Raw genomic sequence first — 19006 nt, forward strand, 5'->3', positions numbered from 1 at the left:
GACTGACTTTGCACAGACGCAGCCCAAGTCCATTTGCTTGGTGGGACGTGGCAGTTACACAACTACAGAGGAAAGGAACTGTGAGGTTCCTTGAGAAGTCATCTAGTTCAATGTTCAAGGCAGGATCAACTGTATTTACAGAACTGCTCACAGATATCTGTCAAACCTGTTCTTAGGTGCTTCCCTTGATAGGTTTTTACACTGCCCTTCTCGATACTTAACTACTGTAATAAGTAACATGATCTGTTTCTTCCTATGAGAAGAAACATGTTTATCTGGTTTATTGTTATCTTAATCCTCTCTACAATTGCCTTTATGAACCTGGAAACTGTTGTCTGATGCAAGCACTTCTGTTCAATCCAGAGAGACTGGAGATGTTGCCTACACAACAAAGTCACATTTAGAACTGCTCTATCACTATGATGTGTACTGACCAGATTAAAGGCTGTGTTTTAAGAGGCGTTAGAAAGTAATTCAAGCAGAAAATGTCAGATGAGAGACTTTTTAACTGGGCTCCAGAGGAGCCTGTTCTTGACTCAGGGCCACTCTGTTATCCCAAGTAATTATTTGGAATTATGTGAAGCACTGCTCGTGAAATCTGCAGACTACTTTAAAACACCCAAAGGCCACCTAGGTTGGTGGCCACCAAGTGATTTAAATCACGGAGTCAGCAAGTGCCCCTTGGACAATATGTGTTTAATCCACCTACATGGCAAATATCTGTGCATCAAAGCTGAGGTTGCTGTCTGTGCGTAGGAACAAAAATACAAAGCATGCTTTTGGGCTGGCAGTGAGGAAGGAGAATGTTGCATCTTCAAAAGCAGTGAATCAGATGAGGGCTGAGGAGGTCACGAGGGGTAAATGCATGAATGCGAGCTGCCACTCCAGTGTGGCAGCTGCACCAGCAAACTGCAAACATCAGGTGTCTAAACACAAATACCAACGAGCAGTATGTGCTAGTACGTGGCCATGACCATTGCATGGCACAATAACGTGACTGTTCCGGAACCACGATGAATGACAAAAGGTGTAACAAACTGGAAAGGCTCATTAAGAACCCAGAAGAATGAGTCAGTGGAAAAATCTGCTCTCTACGAAGGTGATAGGTAATTATCTACACAGCAAAAGCATAGAAAGGCGCTGTAATCGCCTGTGCACAGCGAGATCTGCTCGCTGAGGAAAGAAAATGTCTAGTGTTTAAAAAGGATGATATTTTTCATGTTTTTCCTTCCTACAGGATTCTTTGATTTTTGGAAAGATAAAGCCCTGAAACCCTCCATATTTCAGTACACTGAGCCTGGTGTGAGTCGAATTTAGATCCTTGTGCCATCCCCTCCTCACTGGTTGCGGGTGCCCCTGCGGGACACACTTCCCATGGAAAAGCACCAAGGGTGCTGTCACCCTCTCTCAGGTGGAAAAATCAGCTTAATATGTGAGTCCTGCCTGTGCAGAACGACCAAACCAGAGGCCACAGTTTGCAGTCGAGATAGGACTGGGATACAGCCGGAAAACTAAGGAAAAGGTAACTTATGGAGCAGATAGGGAGACAGCGGTTGGGAATCGAGCGAGAAAAATGCAAGTAAGGATGGAGATAAATTCCCTGTCAGTCGGGTCTTTAAGCAGCAGCTGTTCCTGTGTGCAGCAAAGGCACCGACGGGCTCGGTGCCCACAGCAGCGCTTGGTGACCCTGGGCCAGACCCGGGGGGGGGGGGCAGCATCCTGGGGCACAGCCGCCCCTCACTCGGGCTCCGGCCGCGCACTCCTCACACCGGGAAGGGGAAGGAAAGGGGGGAAGGAGAGCGAAGGGCAGCGCGGCTCGGGCGCCCAGCGGCGCCCTCAGCCCGTGCCCGGCGGCCCCGCTCCCGCCCCCGCTTCCTCCCCCGCCCCCGCCGCCATGTTGTGGGGCTGAGCCGCCGCGGGAGGCGGAGGAGCCGCAGCGCGAGCGGAGCCGCCGCTCGCGGGCAGCGCAACAGGTACCGGCGGGGCGGCCGCGGGCCCCGCGTCCGGCGGAGCGGGGACGGCACCGGCGGAGGGGAGTGCGGGGGACCGAGCTGCCGGGCGGGACAGGAGCGCTCCGGGGTTCTGCTGCCCCAAGCCGCTTTAGTTATGTTTGTTCCCCTTATTTGAGGCTGGTGAGGTTTGGGTTTGTTTGGGGGGTTTTTTTCGGTTTTTCTGTGGGTTTTTTTCTGGTGGGTTTGGACGGTAGCGGCGGTGGCTCCCACTGCCAGCGCTGCTGCTCTCCTGTGCTCCATTACTGCTCTGCCAGCGGAGAAATCCCGGTGCCCGTGCCCAAACAGCTCCCGAGGTGAGGTGACTGAGGTGACTCGGACGTGTTTTTAGAGCCCGGTTTGTTGCGGTGATGGTGGTTTTGGTGCCTTGTAGCTACGGTGGAAGCCCGGAGTTCGGAGAGATCGAGCTGGTTTCTGCAGTTAAAGTTTGCGAAGTGTTTTGTCTGTAAATAGACTGGCTCTTCTTGGTCTCGACTTCTCCCCGCGGCATGTCGTAAATTCAGAAAATAAAATGTGGTTGAGGTACGTGATTCGGTTCCCTAAACATCAAGGTACCATTTTGAATACGGTAAATGGTTTTCACAGCAGCTGGGGCTTTGACATCTGTCACACTGCAGAACTCGAAAGTAGATCGTGCGTTAGATAGTGCCTGCGATCTTTAAGTTATTTTCTCAAGCGTTTCTCTTAAACATCAGTTTGGAAATTCCCCATCTAAATCACTGGAATGAGAAGTCATTTGCGCCCAGGCTGCCCTATCCTGTGCATCGCTCTTTTGGGAACATGATGTTTTTTAAACTCCTTTTCTGTTCGTGCCGGCCTGTGGTGGCAGCAGCTCCCGCGCCGAACACGGGAAAACACAGAACGTGTAAAGCAGTCCGTGGTATGGGTAACATCAGTGGTACATAAAATGCAGCTTGCTTTCGAGAGTTTTAAATTGTTCATCTGAAATTTGGTTGTCACAAGCATCTGCATCTGCTGATGTAATGATGATGTTCAGAACTAATGAGCACTAGGAACTAAATGGATAAAGAGCTAGCTGGGCTTCATTCTTCTACCAAACCTGGTTCATTGTTGTTTCCTTGTTTCCACTCTACCTCCCTTGTTTGATTTGTTTGTATTTTTTTATTCTGACTGAGCTGGGAGGGGCGTTCACACCACCGTACCTCTGGGTATTTAGAGAAGTCCTGCTTCAGGCTCCGTGTGATGTGAAGAGAATTGCATGATCCCTGCAAACATGGATTTAGACTGCTGTGTGCTCTCTGTTGAACAGAAATTTTTTTGTCAGATTAGCCTCCTAACTCAGATGCCTAAATTAGATCAAATGAATGTGCTTATCCTTTTAATTACTATCCTGAGAGAATTGCATTTACTTTTTTCTCCTCTGTCTGTACAAGATCTGGGGTATGGGATGTGTCCCTGGCTGAATTGTAGCTGTCACTGTAATAGAAACAAGGAGTATATTCCTGTAGCAGTAACAATATAACAAAAACTGGGTACATATGGCTTGTTTGTGCTAATCATAACAATAATAGGGTTATCTACTATAGGTGCGGGTCAAAACAACAAAGCTTTATGGCTGTTTATTTTTTTAACCATTCTTCTTGTAAGCAGAAGAATGCCTTGTCACATCAAGGCAGAAGTGACCCATGGATGATTTTAAACTGTGTTGATGAGAATGCTTTATTTGTTGAGATTCAGGTATTACAGTGACTTTGACTACAGCACTTCTTACAGCAGGGGTTTTTGCAAATATTTCTGTTGTATAATGTTGAAAATTGAATTAATTTTATGCCACAGGAAAGAAGCAGCTATGAAAAATGAAGCTAAATTCTGTGGGTGACAGTATTTCTTCACTGAGCTGCTTCTCAGGAGCTGGTGAGGAAAACGGGGCAGCATTTGGAAAGTGAAAGGTGATGGTTTGCTTGAGGCATTATCAAAAACCTTCACCCTCCTTGAAAACAGGTGGCTGTCAGGAAAAGACCTTGGGATGAGTTCCTGAAGAGCAGTGTAGTCCAGAGCACTAGTTCTTGTTGCAAATTGAGACAGAGGTCTCTGGTCTGTTTGGTTAATAGTTTACAAGTAAATTATCTGCTGTTACCTCAAAAGACTCAGTATGTAAAATTTGTGAAAACAGCTTTTCATGAGTTTTTTCTTTTAAAGGCCAGAGCTGTTATCTTTGCCTTTTGAAAACTAGTTCAGAAGTTGGATTAGACATCTTTATTTCTAGTGTTAATTTCTGGCCAACATCTCAGGTTTTAAAATAGCTTTTAACTGCTTCCATTTGTTTTTATTAACCTAAAATGTAGTTACAGAATAATATTGTTTCGAAGGGACTTCTGGAGATCACCTGGTCGAATTCTTGTGAAAAGCATGGCCAACTCAGATTAGGTCCCTCAGAGCCATGTCTGGTTATGTTTGGATTATTTCCGAGCGTGGAGATCCCACCAACTCACTGGGCAGCCGTCCCCTGTTTGGTGTCCATGCTTGCTCAGAGTGCATCCCATCCCATTGCCCAGATTGCCAGTGAAGACATTAAACAGTACTGGCCCTGTTGTCAACTCCTGGGGAACATCAGTGGTTCCAAACAGACGGATGTTGGAATACTGATGACAGCTCTTTGAGTCTGGTGATCAGGCAGGTTTTCCACTCACATTACAGTGAACCTTTTCAAACTATATTCCACCAGTCTGGCTCTAAGGATACTGTGAGAGACCTTGTTAAAAGCCTTCATAGAGTCAAAACAAGCTGCTGTGCCCTCATTCACAGAGCCAGTCATCTCAACACAGAAAGCCATGAGATATCAGATGTGGTTTGTCCTGGATGGATGGTGGCAGTTTCCCATCACCTTTTTGTTCTTCAAGCAGCTGCAGGTGACTCACAAGGGGATTTGCTCCATTATGTTTCCAGGGACTGAAGTAAGATTTAGCAGCTTTCTGTATTGGTGTACTGGCCCTTCCAGAAGATGAGTCTGATGTTTGCCTTTTTCCCATCATCAGGATCCTTGATCAGTCACCAGGGCCTCCCATAAATCACAGAGCTTGGTCTTGCAGTGACATTACCCAGTGTTCCTGGCAGCACTGGGCCTGTGATTTGTTCCATATATATGTATGCAACTGCTCTACTTCCTTGTTTTCAAGTTATTTTGACTTCCAAAAGCTGCCTTCAGTTCATTGTAATGCCACATCTTTTGGCAAAGGATAGTAGATGATGGATCCTGCCATGTTTTTAAGTTTTGGGGGGAAGCTTGGTTTAGACACTGAAAACACTGGTTTAGTCCTGTGAAAGTTGTGAGAGCAATAGTTTGCTGACTAGTGTTGCTTTTAGATTGGAGGGGTCATGTCGTGTCTGAATGATGTGGGAAAGTTAGTGACCTTGCTTGAGCTTTTTCGTCTTAGGTGATGATTGGTGATTTTTAAGATAACAAAGATAAAGTTGAGCTAATTAGAGAGTTCTCTTTTTTTATGACTGACCTGTTTCAAGAACTATCGCGTATCAGTAAAACACTTAACACAAAGTGTACTTTGAGGTTCAGAGGTTGATCCTAGGTATGAGGTGATATAGGGTAGTTACTGTATTCCTTTTACCTTTAAAAACATATTATCACCCTTTAATTTCACCTTTTAAAATTGCATTTTCCTTATGTACATTTGTCGGTGATAGATGACATAACAGTCTATTTTGCGGGGAAGCACTCATGTTAGAGTGCCTGGTTGGATTTTTGGAAGTGCTAAGCAGCTGTTTTAAGTGATCCTGAAATTTTCAAGTGCTTGGTTGCAAAAATTGCAGGTACCTGAATTACCTCTGGAAATGGTGTTTTTGAATCCTGATCAATATAGAACTGGGAGGCTTATGCTATGTGTGAGTTCAAGTTCCTTCCAGTGACAGAGCAGCGTAAACTGAAATTTTAAGCCAGCTGTGAGCAGTGAAACCTTGTTTTCTGTGGCTGTTTGAGATTAATGAGATGTGAGCTTGTGTTGAGTTTTTTCACGCTGTTGGTATATTTAGAGCAGCTTTTGGCATGTGGATTCTCTGGTGTCTAATATTGGTACTCAAACACACAGAAGTCTTTCTTTTCATTGAGGGTGCTAAATTTGGTTGTGCTTTCTCTGGTTGCCTGTTTTCATGAATCTTGTAGGCACTTAAGATCTGTGCAAAGTACACCCCTCAGTTGAGCTTGGTTCACATTGGATGATGGGATTCATCAAAGTACGTGTTAACTACTCATCTCTTCTACCCTTAGAATGCCAGGCTAAGAATTTGAGCATCCTGGTTGCTTGGTTTCTATTATGTAACTGCTTTCATTAATTCATTTATCTTACTTGTCTTATCAGGATGGTTGTGGGGTTTGTTGTTACTGGTTTTTTTTATTCTCAGGTTTATTTAAGGATAAGCCTCTAGAAAACAAGATAGGGGATTTTATTTCGTCAGGTCTTACTTCCACACATTCTTTGTTGTATTGCCCATTGCAAGATGGTACAGAGACTGTAGTAACTTGTTTTTCTGGTATTGTTGTGACGTTAGCACCAAATGTTATAAAGGTGAGGATTAGGTCACATAAAAATTATAAAGTAAAAATGGAGCTGATGAAATGTCATTTTTCTTTAAATTGGGAATATTTAGAACTTTGTCAGTATAGGAAAGCAGCCTGGCCAGCTTGGTTACTTGGATCCTGGAGTTAGAATAATGGGTTGAACATTAATATATAGATGAGCACAGGGTTGTGTAACTCTTATTTTCAGAACAACACATGAAATTCAAATGATGTAACATGATGACAGTAGCAGGACAAAGTATTGGAATTACCTTATAGAGCACAAGTACCTGAGAACTATTTTTAAATATTTTGGCAGTTACAGATAGTTGAAAAGGCATGGTTGATCCAGAAAAGTCACAGCTTCTTTGGAACAACGATTCTGAGAGGAGACTTAGGACATTTTGATATGGGATGTTGTGTCTTCATCTTCAGAAGTAGCTGGTAAATAATTCTGAACTGGCTCTTCTAGTGAAAATGTTCGAGGCTGATGCAAGTGGAGCTTGTGAAATGCTGTGGCATCAGTCATGAGCGATATCTGCAGTTAGTGATTCAGCAGCATACACATTAAGTAAGGGAAGAACAGGAAATGGGAGTTGACTTTTTTTGTTTCTAAAAGTATTACAATTGGAATGTGGAAAAAAAATGAGCTGTTATGGCTATATTAATAAATGTATTTAAAAAATCAGAGCTGATTTAAATACTATTAGTCTTACTTTTCAAAGGTCAAGAATTTTGCTACTCAAAATCTAAAACTCTTGCTTTTTCCATAACACTTGTACGAGTTTCTTGAGGTAGGACAAGTCTCTGAGATACTTTTGTCCCTCAGGATATTGTGTGATGTTGAGATGTGTGTCTAACACAGGTGATAATTGATTCCCTAAGTTCATTACATTAATTTGTGGTGGTTAAAACATTATTACTCTATGCTGTAGAGCTCAGTGGTAAAGGTTTGAAGAGACCAAATTTCAACTGGATGCTTTGAAGGACTGTTCTTGGTAATAGAACGCGGGTGACACTTATGGATGGGAGTGGGGAGTGCATTTTTACCTATCTGAAATAATGCTACCTAATTATTTTTCCTGTTTTGACTGCCTTATGCTGTTCTTTTCTTTTTCTCCCACGAGATTTCCCTGTTTTTTTGATTCGTCAAAGATAAACACCATTGCTTTGCTTTGAAGGCCTCTTGTGGCCTTTCTCCTCTCTGCTTGTCATCTCATTCAATTTTGAGAAGTTGTATGTGATGGTTTTGTGCACCTGACCAGCTTGAAAATACATAGCTAAAATGGAAATTCAGTCTCGCTGAATGTTTTACCTTCATTAGTTTTATAAATGGTGAGAGATTGTTTTCTGCTGAGCACAGAGACTGCCCATGTATCTGTTGTTTTATGCTCAGCTTATAGCAGTTCCTTAGATGTTCTGTATGTTTTGCACTATTATCTGGGGCTGAAAGCTGAGCAGCAAGTCGAATAGCATCTCTTCTATTGTAAGGAGAAGATAACATTAAGAATTATTCTGTTAGATTTTTTTTTTCCCTCTGTTAGGAGGCAGATTTTGCTTCTGATGGAAGGACAGGAGTGGGCTCAAAAATTTCCTCTTAAGATGGTAAGATTTCAAATGAATAAGCTTAAAAATAATAGGCTCTGAATGTTTCCAGTCATGGTTGAAGTAAGAAAATAATGAAAAGAAGAGAAAACTCATCAAATACTTATGTCCTACCTCAGCCCACATTGACATAAATTAGGAGTTGAAATGTGGAAATTGAGAACTGCAGGTTTCAAGATGTGTGGACCTCACCAAACAGGATTTTAGGGTGCTTGTACAACGCTTGCAAATAATTAGGCGTGAGAATTGGTGTGTCTCAAAAGAGGATCTAGAAAAAGCAGCATATGGAGTGGGGAGTCATGTAAATTAGAAAGTAGGAAGCAAAAAAAGACAAGAGTGTATTTTAAGTTACCACCCATTCAGGAGCAAGTGTATCTCACTCAGCTCTCTGGAAAGGTTACGTTGTGCAGACTTCTCAAAGGTAGAAGCTCAGAGCCTTTAAAAAAACCCCTCAAAGTTATAAATAGTCTACACTCTCCTTTTTGCTATTTTTCTTTTCCATTTTAAGCAAAGCAAGCAGAGGGAGTGATGTCTGTCTGTGTCTGGGATCAGATTAGTGAATGTGTTCTTCCAGGGCGTGACAGAGCTGGGTTCAATTCCCATCTTTTCCTGAGGAAGTTCATGTGCGTGTCTCCTGGGAGAAGGGCCAGGGATTTAAATAGTGAGCTTCCTGAAGTGGGATTCTCATTCCCTCCCTCAGAATAATTTCTACTTTGCAAAGAAGAATCAAAGCTGGACAGGCATGGACAGAGAGAGAGGGACCTGCAGATTTCTGTCTTAATGGTAAAGAATTTCACGTAGGAGATTGAAATCCTGAGTTGACATTACTATTGCAAACACTGCTCATGAGTTTCCTTGAATGACTGTGCAATAAAATGGGGGAAAACCTTCTCCTAGGAGGAAGGAAAGATCAGCTTTAATCTCCAGAGACAGAGGAGAGAGCTGAACTGTGTCTTGACACTTTGAATGGGTGCTTTCACAGCTGAGCAGCTGTGTAAGAAACAGAGTAAACCCAGCAATACTGACCACACAATTCTGTTTTTTGAACAGAAACAGAGATTCCTGTATTTTGCATGGTCAGTATGTTCAGAAAGCCTGTTAGTTGAGCAAGGTGGGCAGAAGGATATTTGTCAAAAAAATACTTTTTGTGTTCTCTCGGGATAACTGTTGGGAAGGAAGTTACTCTTTCACAGTGAGCAAGGAAGGGACTTTGTACCATAGGGGTAAGAAGTAAAATACTTAACCCTTTTTTTTTTTCTTTTTGGAATGTCAAAATATTAACTTAGACTTTCAGTACTGCTATCCACAGTGGCAGAGGAGAGCAGGAAGATCCAGCAATGTGCTACCCGGGATAGACTTCTCCATTTTGTCACTGATGTCATTCATTTGTTATCAGAGTGGGTGGACTTCGTGAAGTTGGGCACAGTGCATTTTGAAAAGGCCATGTCACTGTGTATAACTCCACTGTATAAAGGAGATAAATGCTTGGCCTGACAAAATGTTCTGATGTTTTTCTTTGTTTTTCTTTTTTTTTTTTTTAATTAGTAAACTGTCTTACCCATATGTCTTGCAAAAAGATAAATTGTATTCCATGCTGGTTAATAATGCCTTACTAATGCATATTATTCTCTCATTTTCAAGAGAGTAATCAAAAAATAGCAGGGAACAACTACATGGGCTATTACACTGTCACTGTTTGCTCTGCAAATACTAATGAGTCGTCTTTGAATTGTCCAGGTCTACAGGTGTTGTAAAGAGTACATTGGTCAACTAGTACTGCAGTCTCTGTCCTTGCTAATTGGTTCTTGCAGCAAAAATCTGCAATATATCTTCTTCCTGCTCTTGGGGAAAGGAAAAGAGTAGTTAGTAGTGTCCACACATGCTGCTTCCATGGTATTTTCTTTCTTCCAGACAGAGCCTGTTGCGTTCCTACTAAAACTATGTGGTTGTGGTTTTTCTGAGAAATATTTTGAAAAAAATTGATGCAAGTATAAATATTAACAAAGATTGTGGTAAGGCTGTTCTTCATATAATGGCAATATGCCCATGATGGGAAAGAAGCTTTTTCTTTTCCCTTTCTCCTGCCTTTTGCCCAGCTCTATCTAATGTTTTCTAATGCCTTCAGCATAGTCCAGAGGTCCCCCCTGCTTCTTGCAATCTCCTCATTTGTTTTCCCAATTTGTAACAAACTATAATGAACACTGAGAGAGGGAACAGCAGTTGCAGTTTGGCAGGTCAGTTTGTGAAAACAATTAGTGCTTTAAACATTGGGACTAGTCAGATGGTTTGTTTACAAGAACTTGCTGTTCTGCTATTTAAATGTAAGATCCAAGTTTTCCTGTTTTCACCCTAAATGGCAGCAGGACTTAATGTCGTCTATGATGTTCACAGGGATGTTTGATCCTGTTGTTACAACATGGATTTTGTGTTGTGGCTGCCACAGTTTCTTATGACTGATGGCCGAGTTCACCAAGCGCCTCTCCTAGAACATTTTGGAAAAACAGATAATTTTCTGTGAGATATTCTGGTGGTGATGGCCATGATTTCATCTATATCATCTGTTTGGGATACTGGTTATAGTATTTTCTTGATTTTTTTTTTTTTCCTTTAGTGAACATTTTTATATGACGTTGGCTTTCTCTGTAGTATTGGATAGTAAGGTTCTTTGAAAATTAACAGCTTTCACCTTCATTAATGTTTAGAAGTTATTGAAATTATTCTAAAAAAACATAAATTTGACTTCAAGAATATTTTATTGAGACTTTCTTGCTACATAAGTGGTTCACACCTGTGTCCCAAAGGTGCAAGGTGCTTTTACACATTTAGATCTTTATAGATGGCAACTGGAGCAACTTTATTTGGAATTTGTAAAAATAAACAACTTTTAACTTTGATATATGCATAATCTCCAAGCCTTTGTGATATACTGTGGAGACGTGGAAGACAGAATACTTGTTGAGGACAAACTCCATTCTTTGAGAAGGATTGTTTTCACAGACTTTTGAAAAATTTTTGTAGACTTCAAGTTTACTGGGCTGTTTCCTCCTTCTCTAAAAAAAAATGAGGAGAAATTATGTTGCAGCAATAGTTCTGTTTTTCCTTTTTTTACCTATCAGTACAACTTCAGAATCTGTCACCAGAGAAGCATGTGTGCTTGGTGTAACCCTGGTGTTCGAATGAAATGGATCTGTGCAAAGGGATAAAATGGGGTTGCAGTACTGGTGAGATATAAAATCCTGTAAAAAACTCATTTATGATTTTTGGTTGCTTCTGTGAGGTCATAGTTTTTTCTATTTGTGAGGCTCAATGTAAGAGGGTTTTGGTGCCTTTCAGATTTAGTATTTATTTAAAATATGACAAGTTCTGCATATAGACATAATAGTGAGACAACAGAGCTAAATCATGATTTAATCACTTATCATTGCTGTAATGTACTCTCAGTAAGACTTGTTGGGCAGTTGGCTCTTGTTTTTGGACCTAAGGATGGTACATCTACATGGCAATGCCCAATGCAAACTTACCAGCTTGGGTCAAACCTAAGCTTGGGAAACTTGGGGAATTTTCAGGTTATGCTGAAAAATCCCATGTTGAGGGAGAGGGGGTTTCCACGTTTTGTGCGCGTGAAGTTGCCTGGGTCACTTCTCCCACTCCTGTGCTCAGCAGTTGAGGGTTTTGGAAGTTCAGTCTACATGAGCCATTTCAGCAAAAACAAGGCAAAAATCTGACTTTATCTGTAACTGTGAGTTGTATAAAGTATTTTAAAAATATATATCTTAAGGTTTTGGGCTTTAAGAGTTAATCAGTTTATTATGAGACCTGTATTGTCTGATTATTATCAGATTGGTATTGTGAGACCTCACCTCAAGTACTGTGTGCATTTTAGGCCTCAGAATGTAAGAAGGATATAAAAGTATCAGAATGTATCCAAAAGAGGGAAACAAAGATGGTGAAAGGACCAGAGGGCAAGACTTCTGAGCAGCAGCTGAGGACACTAGGTCTGTTCAGCTTAGGGACGAGACTGAGGGGTGACCTCCTTGCTGTCTACAGCTTCCTCATTATGGGAGCAGTCAGGGAGGTGCTGCTCTCTCCTCCCAGGTGACAGGGCATGAGGGAATGGCTTAAAGCTCTGTCTGGGAACTTGAGATTGGATGTAAGGAAAAAGTTCTCCACTGAGAGGATGGTCATGTACAAGAACAAGTTCCCCAGGGAAGGGGTCGCGGCCCCAAACCAGTTGGTGTTCATGAAGTGTTTGGGCAATGCTCTTTAGTTACATCGTGGGATAATTTTTAGTGTCCTCTGTGGGGTCTGAAGTTGGGCTCAATGATCTTCCTATGTTCCTTCCAGCTTGGGATGTTCTATGTTTTTGTGATTCTGTTGGGATTACTCATTCAAAGAAACCTAAAAGCAGACTGAAAGTAAGAGGATGAAGTGAGTTGGAGGAAAGATCAGATGTGTAGCTCTTATTCAGTAAGACTGTAAATCTGGAGCAAGTCACATGAAGGTGGAAATCTGCTGATTCTGGGGGTGTTCTCCAGCATTCTGCTTCTGTGTCATGGTTTCAAGTTCTCTTTTAGACCTTCTTGACAGAACAGCTTTTGCAGAGAAGTGTGCTGGAGAAATGTTTGACAACCGTGGCAGCATTTTTTGGGAAGGCTATTTATAGATTTCAAGTGTCCCTTGGTAGATTGCTTGGTAGGTTCATGTCTTGGAACAGATCCATGCTTCCTTTTTGCATCTTTGTGCAGTTGATACCTAATGTCTCTGTGAGAGATCATTTGGACTCACCAACTATTCCATTTACTTTTTTAAAATATGTATGTATGTGTGTGTAGCCACAGATCCTAGACTCTTATTTTTAGTGAAGAAATGTGCAATAGGTACAAAAAGGTGGAACCACAGTACTTTCCAGTTCTGTGATTTTTGTGATGAGATGTACAGGAGTTTTTAAGCAGAGGAAGGGAGTATGGGGGATGTGATATTTCCGTACTTAATACTAAAATCTGTGGTTGTATTGAGAGGGGAAGAGTTGGGTGGATTTTGTTTGTTTGTATGTATATTTTGTTTGGTTCAGTTTGGTTTTGTTTTTCTTTTGGTGGGGGGAAAAGGTTTGGTGTGCCTGAAGAGGGTTGTGGTTTTGGGGTTTTTTTTAATGTTTCCTTTTTGTAGCCTCATCATGTACAATAGTTTCTCCGCATAGAGCACAAGGATAATGATGGATATATTTCAGTATTTAACTAAAATTGTCTCATCCAAAGTACAAGCTCGCTGCATTATCTTAGTTCTGTGTTTTTACAGCAGTGAATTTTTTTATGCTTTTACCTCAGATAAGTATTAGTGAATATTTTGCAATTCTAAAGAATTGTTATTACAGGTGAATTATTATTAAGAAGAATTATTATTATTTCAAGATAATTATTGTTATTATTATGTTGAAAGGATACATACTAGAAAAACAAAATTCGTCTTAGTACTCTGGTATTTATTATGAAAGTAAATTCTGTTGAGACTCTTTAAATGCTGCTTTGAGTCTTTATGCAGTAGCTCAGGAAAAGGAATAACTTCATTGTGTTGCTTCTCGAAAACTGGCTGGTGACAGACTTTTATTAGGACAAGTCTTTTTTTCAGAATACATCATGTAAGAGTGTTTTCTTTGTTAATAGTGTGTGGAGTAGTGGAATGGGTGAATTTGAATAATAATTGTTCTTCCACTTTTCTCAGCAGAAGCTTTTGGTTACGGAGCTCAGGATTGCACTGTTTTTTTTCTGATATACATAAATATTTACCAGGGAGAGCTGGCAAAGATCTGCTGGGACCCCAAGCCTATGCTCCCGCCAGGAGAAGGCTGTCCCCAGCCATATGTTCTGGCAACTGTTTGTGTACATCATGCGGCAGTTGCTAAACAGTTGGTACTGTTTTCCTTTAAGAATGTGCCACAAGGTCCAGGACTGCACTGCATAGCCTATAGAAAAAAAAAAAAAAAGAAAGGAAAAAAAGACAAAAAAATTTCCCCCACCCCCTCCCCAGTGTAAATTCAGCTGGTTCAGCAGCAGCCCCAAGCCGGGCATTGTTTGGTGTCGGAAGTGGGAGCTGAAGGGACGGACGTTCCCCCGCTCAGCGGGAGCGCAGCGCAGTTTTGCCCTTGTTGCATTATTAATGGCACGATGTTTTTATGTTGCAGATGGCTAAGAGCTAGCGAGGCAGATCCGGGACCATGATGGCTCAGTTTCCCACAGCCATGAACGGTGAGTAGCCGCGCTCGGTTTGCTTAGGTCGGGGTGGGAGGTTTGGCTGGTTTCTGTGTGTTTTTTGGTACCTGCAGCAGCGTTATGGTCACTTTGCTGCAGATCGCTTCCCGTAGCCCAACCTGTGCTGTGAGACACGGCAGAGGCATCACTGCAGTGTAATTTGAAGTAGGGATACGCCGGGAGTGTCTGGTAATCTCGCATCGTTTAAAGGGTTGAGGAATGTGTGAGTTGTAGTGTGAACACTGCCTGACTTCAAGTGGGGAATATGCTAAGTAATAGTTGATTAAACTTGCATACCTTTTCTGTTACGTAATTCAGCACAAAACGTGTTCCATTATAATCCATTACACTATTTATTTTAAACAAAATATTTGTGTCAAGCAGTTTGTGACACTGATGAAAACAACCAGTCTGTCTCAATTAAAAAACAAAAGTTAAGAATGTTCCTCAATTAAAAAAAAGTTAAGTATTTTTCTCTTCATTTTGTACCCTTTCCTCTATAGAAACTTTTGGATTTGTTTCTTGGTGATTTCCTTTCAAAGACATATGAGAGTTGGAACCTTAAAATTGTTTATGTGTGTATGTATGGGACAGAGCTTATTTATGAAAATATGATTTGCAAAGATCTGCTCAGAAATTCGACATTTGCATGTTGTTGTTTACAGAGCTGGCCAAAATGAAAGTACAAGTATAGAAACAATGTTTTACATTGTTTCGCATATTCAGTTATTCCCTATAAGGAGTATTACTCCCGATGAAAGTGGGGAAATAGATACAAGAATGAGTATTTCTTAGCTCATTTCTCTGTGAAGGTTACTGCAGGACTGGGAGGTCTTCACTGAACTAGTTTAGAAAATTGTCACTGCTGAGATAAATTGGGTGAGTAAGGGGAAGCTGTTTTGTTTTTGTTGTGGTTTTTTTTCGAAAGAACAACATTAAGATTTCAAATTAACCCTCTCTTTTACATACCTGTTTCATATATGCATAAAACATTTTGTGAAAAAAAAATCGTTGTGATCAACACTTTATTTTATACAGTCAGCTGCAGTTTGTTCCAGACTTTTTTTCACAGACCTAACAAAAAAAGAAAAGTAAAAGGAGTCAATGTGTTATATAATAGGGGAAAAATTGTGTCCACCTTATTGGACATAATGAATTTTTTTTATAATTGCCACATGCTTTTTGCTTCTCAGTTTAAAATAAACCATCAGAAACTCTCTTTGGGGAAGGTACAAATTTATGTCCTTGGCTATCTCCGTGTTTGATGTGTGAATAAGTTATTTAGTGTCTTTGTTTTGGCTTTTCACTCCTTGATGCTGTTGTAGGTGATACCTTAAGCACATAATGGTTTTCTTATTTTTCTACCTTATATTGCAAGTGTGTTGACAGCACTGGGCACGTACATGACTTGATCTCAGAAGCCTTAGTTTGGGAGAGTGATCCTTTCCTTGATCTGAAATCCCCTGGGCAGTACTGTCTGCTGCTCTCAAAGGGAATGGTGCCAGAGGATGCTGCCTTTCCCCTCACAGTTTTACTGTGTTGAAAGGCACAGTAAGAGAAACCAGGCAATAGTTAAGCTGTTGCTCCTCACAGAATAATTGAATGACTCTGTGTGTAGTTTTGTAGCCATATTTCTTATCAGAATTGATTAAATTTCAAACAAGTCAGGTGGGGAAAAAAAGAATAGTTCTAATGTGATTTCTGGATAAATACTGAGCAACCTCTGCCCTTGAAGTTGTTCTTCTTTAACCTGTGTTTTGCTTCCTTGCTACTTAGCACTGCTGTAGTGGTTGCATTCAAAGTAGATCACCTGCATTTACCACTCATTGCAAGAAACCTCTAATTATGTTGTTAGACCTTGGTAGTGACTTGAAGCATGAGATGAGGAATGAGGTTATGTGTGAGGCAACTAAACCATTAGGCATTGCTGCAGCCTGGGAGCTCTGGCTGCCTGCCTTACCTTCATTTTAGCATAATGTTGACCCTTCCCTTTTGTCACCTGGTGGGAGAAATGGTGGTTTTCTTATGGGGGAAGAAACCTCTTATTTCTTCGAGGTACAATATTGTATCTTGATAAAAAGATAGATTTTAGTTTATGATTAGTGTAAGGCATGAAGTAGTTTCTGTTTCAGGTTTCTCTTTCGGGATTATTTTTGGCACTCAGTGTTACAGAAGAGTGAGTGGATAGCGTGGAGCAGATGGGTGTACAAGTCTGTGATGATATGACACGGGGTGACAAGGAGTTTGAGAACTGCAGGGTTCAAATGTCAAAGCGTGATGCTCGGTCTCAAATACAGGAGATGCTACAATACTTTATTTACCAGCCTAAGCAGAGAAAGCCAGTCTGCACAGGACCCTGAGAAGGAAGGGTAACTGAGCCGTGTGCTTGTGCTTGACTTCCAGTGGGGAGATTCAGCTTTTTTGAGGCACCTTCAGAATATACCTTGGCTGAGCAGGCTCCCAGAACTTCAGCATGTGGCTGATGGCCAAACTGTGTGCTGTACTGAGAGCTGGCACCTTCTGTTGTAATTCTGTGGCCATGTGTAAACTTCAGCTCATTGCAGCATTGTGTGCTCTAGGGGCACGTGCTCTTGCCAGACCTTTCTTCTCTAAAGTCATGAAAGGACACAACCAATGGAGAGGAGTTCCCTTTGACTCTCCATTGCTGTCCAAGGTGACCTTTGTGGATGCCTTACTAATAAGCTGGAAATTCGACAAGGAAAAGCAGGACAAAAGAGCGTGTGTAGATTTCTTTACAAATTTATATCCCATGCAAAATATAAAGGTTATTATGACATTTTATATGAACAGGCAAGGCTGAGCAACATGTGTCTTATGTATAAAGTCTGCCAATTACAGCACCAGATGGATAACATACATTTATCTATGTGGAGTCCAGTTCTATCAAAGAGTCACTCCAGGCATATCCCTCTCCCCAGTCTGCAAACAAGATCAAGGATTCCCTACTGAGGGCTTAGTTTTATCCAATAACTGTCTGAATATTGATCATTGTTTCTGTGAAAATGATAATACAAACCCAGTTTATGGTAGTTGATTCTCCTTACATACAGTTCTCCATCTGGACAAAGCTTTCTTAGGAATTCATCCCAAGTCTTGCAAAAACCTTTGGAAATGGCATTTAGTTAAACTAAATAACAACTATCTTCAATAGTCGTGTTTCTAAAGAAAGACCTAATGTGCTAACCACAAACAAAATTTAAAAGAATAAAGGCTTTCTTTAATAGGTTAAGATGTACTTCCATCTAATTTGTTTCTGTGATTGCAGCCTTTGTCACAGAGCAGGAAGAAGTGGCCTTCACTGCCATGGGATGTGTTCTTTCCAGCTGGAGAGCAGTTGCCTGATGTTTCTGTTCCAGGTCCCCTTCCTTCTTCTGTAGGGTAGATTTGTTCAGGGTTTCATATCAATACTGATGCTGGATCTTGGTTTGAGGAGATTTAATCTTAACAGACCAGCTGGAACAAGGAAAGCAGTATTTGCTGATCAGTATCTTTCACATTGTTTCCTTAAGTACCACTGGAATTTTTTGGGTTGTGTGCTTTTTTTGTTTATGTTTTTATTTGTCCTTCCCTTTCCCTCCTACCACCTGTTTCCTTTCGATACAAATTTTTTGTGGTCCAGCAGGAAAATGTCTCTGATAAACTGAGGTGCAAAAAGTAAGTCATGACTCATTTCATGTGCTTCTAAACCTTCATAAGTCAAACTGGATTTTGTGCTGCTCTGAATAGAATTTTGTGTCCCCACACTTAGGTATGTAGGAGACTGGGGTTCATGAAGGAGTTGTGTGAGGTCCTGATTCCCCTGGTGTCAAAGTCAAAACACTCACTGATAGGTTCTGCTGCATGTTCTTTGTAAAAAAGTCAGTCTCAAGACTTGTGGTCTGAACTTTTTTTTAATTAGGAGGAGCCCTGGTCGTCAGAGTTCAATTAAAAACTGCTTGAATGCAACCTGACTCTTAACCTTGTGTGCACTGTAGATACGGAAACTGTAGACTTGCATATCAACAAGCGTAGATAAAGATACAAAGCTGAATTAGACCTTGCAAAGAAAATATCAGAACTTGTTCTTGCACCTAAAAGAAGGAAAAGGAAAGAAATTCTAAGACACGGACAAATATTTTCTCTGTCCTTACTTAGGAATTAATCCTTCCGCTCACTTTTCAGTGAGGACAGTGATATCAGTTGATACAGAGCAAAATTAAAATGCTCAAGTCAGGGAAGTGTATATGTTCCATTATTACACCCTGCAAAAAATTAGATTTCCAGTTGCGTTTGCCGTATTTTGTATTTTCTTTAATCCTAACAAGTCAGAAATAGCTCTGTAGGATTGCAGAATACAAAGTCTCTTATTCATATTTAATTATGAGGATAATATGATTCACATGGCAGATGTAAGAGGAAATCTTAGGAGGAAGAAATAATTAGATATGGAGGTAAATATTAAAGGGAGTAAATGGAATCAGGTTTTACAAGGGAAGGTTTTAACAAGGGAAGGTTGTTACTTTATGCCTTCTTCACTAACTGAATTTTGTAGAACAAGTGTAACAGATCCCATGGTTGGACTTCACTAGGGAAATAACTGGCTAAAAGGGAGAGAA

General features: G+C 40.9%; 1 protein-coding gene across 7 annotated transcripts in view; it reads left to right on the top strand.

The window, feature by feature from the left end:
- Positions 1 to 1889: 1889 nt before the first annotated feature.
- ITSN2 (intersectin 2) overlaps positions 1890 to 19006 on the top strand; it is an 82469-nt gene continuing 65352 nt past the window's right edge. For 5 of the 7 annotated variants that reach the window (XM_027690112.1, XM_027690117.1, XM_027690116.1 and 2 more), the window contains exons 1-2: positions 1890 to 1973; positions 14324 to 14387. In XM_027690112.1, coding sequence (XP_027545913.1) covers positions 14357 to 14387 — 31 coding nt within the window. In that variant the 5' untranslated portion in view covers positions 1890 to 1973; positions 14324 to 14356. Of the gene's footprint in view, positions 1974 to 2230; positions 2306 to 8869; positions 8929 to 14323; positions 14388 to 19006 lie in introns of those variants that run through there. The other 2 variants (XM_027690114.1, XM_027690113.1) reach the window with 2 other exon arrangements.

Source organism: Neopelma chrysocephalum, unplaced genomic scaffold, assembly GCF_003984885.1.
Source record: "Neopelma chrysocephalum unplaced genomic scaffold, ASM398488v2 Primary Assembly neopelma1_80, whole genome shotgun sequence".
NCBI classification, from domain to species: domain Eukaryota; kingdom Metazoa; phylum Chordata; class Aves; order Passeriformes; family Pipridae; genus Neopelma; species Neopelma chrysocephalum.